Genomic DNA, 10,000 nt, shown 5'->3' on the forward strand with positions numbered 1-10,000 from the left:
GCGAGCATTCACCACTATCAAGACCTCACTCGCCATCACCACCATACCCTGTATTAACCCCCCCCCCCTATAACAGGCGAGCATTCACCACTATCAAGACCTCACTCGCCATCACCACCATACCCTGTATTACCCCCCCCCCCTCTTACAGGCGAGCTGAGCACCCCGCACCGACAGCTGGTGGAGCGGAACCCCATGCTCGCCGGCCTCCGCCTTCCGGCCGCCGCCTCCACGCCCCTCTCGGCCTCCTTCCCCGGCTGGTCCCCTCGCGCCCACGCCTTCGTCTCCGCCTGCCTCTGCCTCGAGCCCGTGTCACGCCCCTCGGCCCAGGAGCTCCTCAACCACGAGTTCTTCACCCACGACGGCTTCCCCGAGACCTTCCTGCCGGTGCTGAGGCAGAAGGTGCAGCAGGAGTTCAGCACCAACGTCCTGCTGGGGATGTCCGGCGCCGGGGGGAGGAGGGGCTCGAGCACGCCCGCTCGGAGGACCCAGGGGCGGAAGGTGACCGGGGGCGGCTCCCCGGAGAGCGTCTACGGCCGGAGCATCGGCAAGGCGCTCCAGCAGCCCACGCCTACGACCACAACGACCACGAGAGCGGAGAACACGACCATCCCCGCCAGGTGAGACGTCGTCGCGTAGTGTAGTGTGGCAAAGACACAGGCGTACACGGGCGAATATTAGAGAGAGAGGGAGGGAAGGAAGGGGAAGGGGAAGGGGAAGGGGAGGGGGAAGGGGAAGGGGAAGGGGAGGGGAAGGAGAGGGGAACAGGAGGGGGAGGGGGAGGAGGAGGAGCAGGAGGAGGAGGAGGTAGTGGAGGAGGAGGAGGTAGTGAAGGAGGAAGAAGAGGAAGAGGAGGAGATTAGGTGAGAGAGGAAAAGAGGATTTCAGGAGAGGAGGAGGAGAGAGGGTGGATAGCCACGAGGGAAAGAGGGAGAGAAAGAGAGAGTGGGAGAAAGAAAGAAAATTAAGTAAATCGGGCACCACTTTTCAATCATCAAAATAATGTATTTTCCAACTTTACCACAACATCCAAAGTCGCTCGTGTCTTTCCCTAACCTGGTTGTGTGTTTTATGTTCACGTCCGTATGTTCGAGTTTTTTCATTGTGTGTTTTTGGGTGACGTGCGGAAGATAATTAGCGATGCAGTGCAAATTAATTAACGTTTGTTCTCTCTCGCTCTCGCTCTCACCCTCTCTCTCTCTCTCTCTCATTCTCTCTCTCTCTCTCTCTCTCTCTCTCTCTCTCTCTCTCTCTCTCTCTCTCTCTCTCTCTCTCTCTCTCTCTCTCCCTCTCCTCCTCCTCTCTCTTCTCTCTCTCTTTCTCCTCTCTCTCCCTCCCTCTCTCTCCTCTCTCTCTCTCTCTCTCTCTCTTTCTCTCTCTCCTCTCTCTCTCTCTCTCTCTCTCTCTCTCCTCTCTCCCTCTCTCTCTCTCCTTCCCTCCTCTCCTCTCTCTCTCTCCCTCTCCCTTTCCCTCTCCCTCCCTCCCTCCTCTCCCTCCTCCCTCCCTCCCCCTCTCCTCTCCCTCTCCCTCTCCTCTCCTCTCCCTCTCCCTCTCCCTCTCCTCTCCCTCTCCCTCTCCCCTCTCCCCCCCCCTCTCTCCCTCTCTCTCTCTCCTCTCTCTCTCTCTCTCTCTCTCTCTCTCTCTCTCTCTCTCTCTCTCTCTCTCTCTCTCTCTCTCTCTCTCCATAAAATAGCGTAATTTCACCACACAAACATAACCTGGTTTTGGGCGCACATGAGACCAATGATGTTCCTCGGTATGACGCTTCACCATATCTAACGCTTCACAATATCATTCCACTTGTATTTTAGACGTAGTAGAATTAAGCATGTCTGTCAAACCATTAAATATTTTATCTTATACAATGCATGACAATCACATCATGCAAATGTCATGCAAGCCTCACTGTAGTCACGTGTTTTCGCTACTTCCCTGCAATGTTCGGTTCGGGTCCGTGACTATGAGGCGGTGTAAACAAACAAGACCTAATGTGCTATCGATTGAACCACTCCGATGTATAAATTCCTGTGTAACATTTCTATTCGGTGTGTCAATAATGAAAATATGTATCGCAAGATACATGTATACGTTCTACTTATCTCTATCTATCTATCTATTTATCTGTCTATCTATCTTTCACTCTATCTATCTATCTATCTATCTCCCTATCTCTCTCTCTCTCTCTCTCTCTCTCTCTCTCTCTCTCTCTCTCTCTCTCTCTCTCTCTCTCTCTCTCTCTCTCTCTCTCTCTCTCTCTCTCTCTCTCTCCCTCACTCCCTCCATCCTTCCCCCCCTCTCTCTCACTTTCCCTCCCTCTACCCCGCTCTCTCCCTCTCTCTCTCTCTCTTGTTGTTACGATGTTGCATCTAAATCGTCCCTCGTCACGTGAAGTATGGCCAGGTGGCGCTCGGATCGAACATGCGAACGCGGCGCCAATGACGTATGAATCCATGAATCCGGATTATCATAGAAAAACGCTCGGGATTTTCCTTGTTTTCGAATATTCAAATGAATGTAGGAACGATTTTAGTTTGTTTCAAAAGTGAAATTATTTTTTTTACGTGTTTATGAAGAATTGCGTGAGGGTAATAGAGTTTTGATAAAAAAATAATTCATTTTTTAATTATTTATGAAACCATCATATGTAAAATCATTGCCTCCCTTCCGGTGTTCACAGTGTGATTGCATGACCATGACTATACCTTTATATCATACGCGAATTTAATAAAAGAAATCTGTACATAAAACAAAACATAAAAAAGGATAAAAAGTCACCGAAGGAAGTCAGAAGGTTAATGAAAAAAAACATGAACAGTTCTTATTCTTACGTCGCAAGAGCCAGGCTGCCAATTAGGAATTTTATGAATGGCATCTCATTTCCATTGACTATTCTCCACTTTCCACCTTAATCACATCCCCTATTACTATAAATTTAGACCTAGATAGATGGATAGATAGACTACATTATCTTTCTGCATGTCTGTGTGCACATAGCGACCCCGTATGTCAGGCACGCATGTCTTAACCCAACTGTGTACATGCTCCAGATCCTCACCCACCAAGCACACACTCCAGACAACAGGCCCCCGCCCGACGGTGTCCTTCGCTTCACTCACGCCCTCGCACAGCAGAGCGGGGGCGTCCATACAGAGCCTAGGGGGCGTGGCCACTTTCACCATGGCGGGAGGAGGGGGCGTGGCTGAAGAGGGGCTTATCCACCCCCTGAGGGAACTGCACGCTGCCAACTCCAACACGACCTCCAATAACAACAACAATAACACGATCGCTCTCACTTTGCACATCACGGGCACAACCAACACGGCGTCGCCCGCACGCACGACCAGGTATGGTGTGGGTCGTGGGTATGGGGGGTAGGGTGGGGTGGAGGGGTGAGAAAGGGAGTTGGGGAGGTTGATTTCCGTTGCACCAATCAACATGTCCAAGCAGATTCGAATAATCAGGAGATATATTTGTTTCTATGTTTGGTGGAGAGACCAGTACGGTTCGAGACACTGAATTCAAATTTTATTATGGTTTGATTGTCTCATGATACTGAGACTGAAGCATAACCATCAGAATTGACTATGCTGTTTTCCCTGATAGAAATGCCATATGCTCTAAAAAGGGTAAGTTAGCAATGCCCTGAGTAGACAAATACTGACAGGATCAGATAGATAAGCAGTTGAAGATGAGTTAGGATTCGGCTTTGTATGTCACTACTTCTGTGTATGAATAACGGTTTCACTCATCGTCATTCCAACACCTCGTTCAGTAAACAACTTCACTTAAGGGATTTTTTAAGCAGTAGAGATAAGTGTAGCATTGTAGTTCTATAAAATGCGATCAAAACCCCCCTTAATTCCATGACCTTTTTCCAGAGCCAGCGACAAGTGTCGAAAGTCGCCGGTGAACATCTGGGGCTCGAGCTTGAAGGCCCGCGGCCAGGGCCTCTGTATCCAGGGCCAGGGCCAGATGCCGGGCCAGGGCCAGGGCCACTGGGACGACGACGACCACTTCGGGGCCATGATCGCCGACGGGCCCCCTTCTTTCACCGCCGTGACCGCCAGCAGCCGCCACCTGGGGGGCGACCTCCCCCGCACTCCCGCAGACCACGCCAGGACCTCCGACATGAGCCGCCATCCCTACACCATCAGCCTGGACCGGACCAAGGAACTCGTGGCCAGAGACTCCCCGTCCTCCTTCAGGGACTTTACCAGAGACCCCCTAAAGGAGATCAAAGACAACCCGCTGCGGGATCCTCTGAGGGACCCCTTGGGCTACAGAGACTCCCTCAGGAGACCCCGGCTGGAGGTCATGGGTTGGGCCAAACCTCGGCTGCTCAACGATGACCTCTCCCTGCCGAACGTCCCGGGAGGTAAAGGTTGCTCATCAGGGGTTCAAGGGAAAACTCTCGTGTTCAAAGTTCTCGTAGATTTTTTAATTCATTGTTGATCAAGAAGATTTTCATATTGAGTAACGTGTAGGTAGTGGCTCTTGGTCGATTGATATAGTAACTAACTATTATTTTTAATGTCGGTCTTGAGTCAATGATACACTGAAACATGACTTTTTCTAGTTTATCTTAAAAACTGAAATAACCAAAACCAGACCAACTTCTCTACCCTCCCGAAAAGAAAAACAAAAACAAAAACAAATCTGAATATAAATGACATCAGAAAAAAAATAAGAAAAACATCCCCAACAAACATAACCAAATCTAACAAGATTACCCCCCCCCCCCCAAAAAAAAAAAAAAAAAAAATCTTGGCCACATATCTTTTTCCTTCTCCTTCTCTCCTCCCTAACTCCCTCCTTCCGTCATTCCATTCTCAGTGACGTCATCGAACACCATGGGCAGCAGCAGCCCCAAGAAGTCAGGGGCAGGGGCAGGGGGCGAGATCGGACCAGGAAGCAGATCCCGAAGAGGGGGTGTAACCATGCCAATACTCAGCAGCATCCAGAGGAGTTCGGCCACGTCTGTGAGTTGTAGTTTTTTTTTTTTTTTTTTTTTTTGGCTCTTGAATTTGTTTCTACAAGTGTCTTTTTTTTATGTCTTCCAATGTCTCTCTCTCTCTCTCTCTCTCTCTCTCTCTCTCTCTCTCTCTCTCTCTCTCTCTCTCTCTCTCTCTCTCTCTCTCTCTCTCTCTCTCTTCCCCTCTCTCTCTCCTCTCCCTCTCTCTTCTCCCTCTCTCTCCCCTCCCCTCCTCCCCCTCTCCCTCTCCTCTCTCCTCCTCTCCTCTCTTCTCTCTCCTCTCCACTCCCTCTCCCTCTCCCTCTCCTTCTCCCTCTCCCTCTCCCTCTCCCTCTCCCTCTCCCTCTCCCTCTCCCTCTCCCTCTCCCTCTCCCTCTCCCTCTCCCTCTCCATCTCCCTCTCTTTCCTAATCGTTTCAAAATTTAGATGGAAAATCGATATACAAATTCGGTGAATAATAAAGTTGAATTTGATGTATTTTTAAGAGATATGTATTTTTAGTGATTTAGTTGTTATTCACCCCTCATTACAGTGTCGCCATTATCAACTTCTTCATTTTGATTTCTTTTAATTCTCCTTCTTATTCTTCAGACGGAATCTACGCCCCCCACCTCACCCTTGGCCAACCTCCCTTACGTGTGAGGTCGTCCTCCAAATGTACATCTCCTGAAGTACCAGTGTCTTCGAGGCCTTCATAGAAAACGGGGTTGTGATGCGTTAATTCCTCATATTAATTCTTCTTTTTTTTCTTTCTTTTTGGCTTTTATGTTCGTTATGTCGTGTTCGTAACGATGATTTGGTTATTGTTGTCTTAACTGGTGATCTTTTCCAGATAAGTTAGAGAGAGATAAATTAAAAAAAAAAATGTTTAAAAAGTGAGACAAAGAGACTCTAAAGAAAGGAAGTTGTGAAAAACGAAGGTTTGTAAACTTTAATGAGTAAGAGAAACTACTCTTGTACACGGAAGTGCGTGTGTTAACTTGTGTTAGACTATTTAGAACGATGTTTGATAAGCTGAAAACAGTCTTACTCGTATCATAACTCAAGCAAGATATGACTTACCTGAGGAAGACGTATGGAAGTGACTGTGTGAGTGAAAAAAAAACAGACATCTTCAGAATGATTAAATCGAAGATCTGACAGTGTTAAGAGGGTTTAAAACGCATATTTGACGGTGAGAGTCATTCGTTTGGCTTTTTGGATACGAGGTATGAAGAAAAACGTGTATATCTATGCCTAAAAGACTTAAAGACTGAAAATAACCAACAAGAAAAAAAAAACTCCTTAATACCTCAAGCTTAACAAGATGATCAGATATGAAATTCAAAACAGTGGTACGTGTTTTTTCTTTTCTTCTCTTTTTTATCAGAGAATATGAAAGTACAAATACCATGTACATGGTATGTCCACAGAACAATGTGTTGAGTGCTGGGTATGTGTTTGGCAGCTTATCAAATGAGATCCTCGGCTAAGTGCGCAAAAAAAAAAATGGAAAATAGCTTAGTTTGGTGAGAGATCTGGCTTTATATTATCAAAAAAAAGAAAGAAAAATAAATAAAAGGGAACCAAAAGTCGAATTTGGTTTAGAATGACAAATGCTTGCATAAATACTTCACATGTTAAGGGAAGTGACGCAAGTTGCATAACCTTTCATAGAAATATGATTATGGCAGTGATGGTATCCAACATTTTCTAGAAATAAGACATAACATTGCCCTCCTGGTAAAGGAAAAAAAATATATATAGACGCTGTTCTCTTGTCTCACATGATTTGAATGAATAAAATAAGAAAATGTCTCATGAGTATGTCCTTTTATTCACTCATACTTAGTGGACTTCTTATGTCTTACCTTATCAATGTGACTTTTGGTGTATTTCGCACAGATGTACTTTGGAAATACAGACAATTCGGTAAACATTCTCACAGAATTCCTTCAGTATTTAGTTTATATAGTTTTTTAAAGATGTTATCCTGAATTTTATTAGTTTCTCTCATTATTATTTTGATCAACATAATCACTATTCTTATTATTATCATTATTATTATTATTTTTTATTATTATCATTATTACTATTCTTATTCTTATTATCATTATTGTTATTATTTTTTTATTATCATCATTACTACTACTTTCATTAATGTTATTGCTATTGTTATTATTATTTTATCATTATTAATTATCGTTACTATTACTGTTATTATTATCGTCATTATTACTATCATTATTATTCTCATCATCATCATCATCATTACTATCATTAATGACACTTTTATTGCTACCACCACAACCACACACTACTACTACGACTAGTAACTACTACTACTATTAGTAGTAATAGCAGCAGTTGTCTTACTGTAGCACTAGATCTGTATAACGACTATTCATCATCATCATCACGGTCATCATTGCTTTTATTACTATGAGTAACAGTTTTGATAAAAGTAATTCCATCATGAATTTTTTTATCTTTTATCATTATCATTATGTCCAGTATCACGATTGCGGTGTCATCATTTTCATTTTTTTTTTATCATGGAGTTCTTTTAATACTGTTGAATTTATTTAATCTCTTTATTCAAGTTCAAATCATCACAATTACACACACACACACACACACACACACACACACACACACACACACACACACACACACACACACACACACACACACACACACACACACGCGCGCGCGCGCGCACAAACACACGCATACTCAAACACAAACAAACACACAAACACATTGTACATAATAAAGAAACAACATCAAAGCACATAACCCCAAGAAATGAATAAAATGCTAAACCCACGAAGCACATTTCTTCAGCTGTCAAGTACAAAATTTTATGTGTGTTTTAATACGTGTCTTTCGTGTACACTACCCCCCCATCCCCCCTCCCCTCCCCTCCCCTTATCCGTCCATTTTGCAATTCAACCGAATCTCAGTGTAAAAAAAAAATATATGAATGAATGTAAAGAAAGAAAAGCTACGGTACAGATGACTTTTTTTTTTTTTTGTAAATAGTCACACATTTTAATTGTTGCTAATGGAGCTTGTATGAATTGGCTCGTTAGCCGTTACCCGCCTCTTACTCGTAAGGAATAATGCTGTTTTTTTGTATTTGTTTGTGTTTTTTCTCTCTCTGTCTCTTTTACTTTCTCTCTCTCTCTCTCTCTCTCTCTCTCTCTCTCTCTCTCTCTCTCTCTCTCTCTCTCTCTCTCTCTCTCTCTCTCTCTCTCTCTCCTCCTTCATATTCTTTAGTTTCTTTTTCCATGTACAAAATGTTTTTGTTTTGTTTTTGTCTACCTTGCTTACCAAACCGCTTCTGTTTTTGTTTTGTTTTAATTGTCATGGCTGTATTATGGAGCACAAATAAAAAAAAACTATACTCCAGAAACTCGTAAAGAGGTCTGTTAATATCCTTAAAAAAAAAATAAAGATATCCCATGCTACTTTTTTTTATTCCGCTGAAAAGTTACAGTGAATACAAAAAAACATAAGCTTCAGACACTGTGATGAGCGTGTATTTACATATGCTGTACATTCGTCATAGATTATACAGTATATATCTATAAATTCATCTTATAATACTATGCTTTGAAAATAAAATAAAAAAAGATAAAAATGTTCGATGTGCTTTTGTTATTGGTTATGTAATGTAAATGAGAGTTTGAGGTATAACTATGATATAAAATTGTGTTTAAAGACCGTGTTATTAGTTTGTGTTTTTCAAAGATTAATCTTGATTTACGGTTAGGGTTAACATGTTGAAACGTGTCTAGTCATGTTAAGCAACTATCTTTAATATGAAAAGCTCTTTTAAGTGATAAAGGTAACTTACATAATCAGAAATTTGTGAATTTGGTGATAAAATTGATGCACAATGAATATCTTAAAAGATAACAACTCACATATTTTAAAAAAATATTTTTGATAATGAGATACATTTTCTCCTGATTATTGATATTCTAATGAAAGAATCAAAGCAACAATTGCTTTAATAACTGGGAGACAAAACGAGTTAGGAAATGAGGATATTACAGAAAATAATTGGACAATGAAAACAAAAAATTAATACTAATGATCTGATAAAAGAATAGAAAGAAATTGTCAACATTTTCAAAAGTAAATGACGGAGAATTAGTAAGAGGTATAAAACGTATTTTTGACAATGTATAAAAAAAAATAGAAATAAATTGTGAAAGAAAATTAACAATAACAAAATGGATAGATAGTACCGATGAGAGAAAACGGAATCCATATTAATATAATAAAATAAAAAGAACTCGTGCCTGAATTTTTCGATGGAAAAGGTTATTTTTTCATCTCATAAACACTAATAATAAGTGAGATTTTTTCTCTCTTATTTTCATAAATTACGCTATAAAAATATATGTTACATCTCTAATAGCCATTATAAATAATAATCAAGAAACCCCATGCATTATATTTTGATTTGATTATGACCTTATTCATGTAGAAATACACGTAAGTTCCTTATTTATGAATTAATATTACATGAAGGAATACATGAAACCATGAAATTTCTAAAAAGAAATGTTATTTAAAAAAAATTGACTTCGTTTTTTTCTCAAATGATGATTATTATTATTATTATTTGCATCTAAAATTCTTCTATAATTAAGAAGAACTCAAGCTTCGCAAAATTTCATGGATTCCTTTCGACTTTTAAGCCTTTATTAAACTCTACTAAAAAAAGAGATGCAGAAATGGTAAATGTTCAAATTTCTATTAATCTATTCATTGACTCATTTACTGAGAAATGGGAAAAAAATATGAGCAACAATAAGAAAATGTAAAGAAATGAAAAAAAAAAACGTTTTTACAGGACGGAGAGATGCGTGTGATGGATCAAGGAGGGAAAATATTGCGAATGAAAAGGAAGGAATAAGGAAGAGAAGAGAAGAAGGGGGGATGGGATAATGGAGAGCACAAAAGAAAATGAAAAACAAAATGATCTGAAATATCCCATGGAGTGAAAACGATGGATGAATTTTGAGATACTTG

At 41.5% G+C, this 10,000-nt stretch overlaps 2 protein-coding genes across 3 annotated transcripts in view; one reads left to right on the forward strand and one right to left on the reverse strand.

Annotated features, from left to right (window-relative positions):
• Window positions 1-6,770, forward strand: part of LOC122248947 (uncharacterized) — a 61,252-nt gene extending 54,482 nt beyond the window's left edge. Inside the window, exons 6-10 of one of the 2 annotated variants that reach the window (XM_043009374.2) lie at window positions 152-620; window positions 3,048-3,344; window positions 3,879-4,375; window positions 4,834-4,979; window positions 5,564-6,770. In XM_043009374.2, the coding sequence (XP_042865308.2) occupies window positions 152-620; window positions 3,048-3,344; window positions 3,879-4,375; window positions 4,834-4,979; window positions 5,564-5,614 (1,460 nt within the window). In that variant the 3' untranslated portion in view covers window positions 5,615-6,770. Of the gene's footprint in view, window positions 1-151; window positions 621-3,047; window positions 3,345-3,878; window positions 4,382-4,833; window positions 4,980-5,563 lie in introns of both variants that reach the window. The other variant, XM_043009373.2, reaches the window with a different exon arrangement.
• A 1,645-nt stretch (window positions 6,771-8,415) lies between these two features.
• LOC122248951 (uncharacterized) overlaps window positions 8,416-10,000 on the reverse strand; it is a 157,392-nt gene continuing 155,807 nt past the window's right edge. Inside the window, exon 15 of the mRNA XM_086556664.1 lies at window positions 8,416-10,000. This exon is cut by the window's right edge and continues 3,170 nt beyond it. The gene's annotated coding sequence lies outside the window, so the exon portion shown is untranslated.

The sequence above is a fragment of the Penaeus japonicus genome, unplaced genomic scaffold, assembly GCF_977035675.1.
Source record: "Penaeus japonicus unplaced genomic scaffold, GWHDUDI00000001_assembly GWHDUDI00000033, whole genome shotgun sequence".
Classification (NCBI taxonomy): domain Eukaryota; kingdom Metazoa; phylum Arthropoda; class Malacostraca; order Decapoda; family Penaeidae; genus Penaeus; species Penaeus japonicus.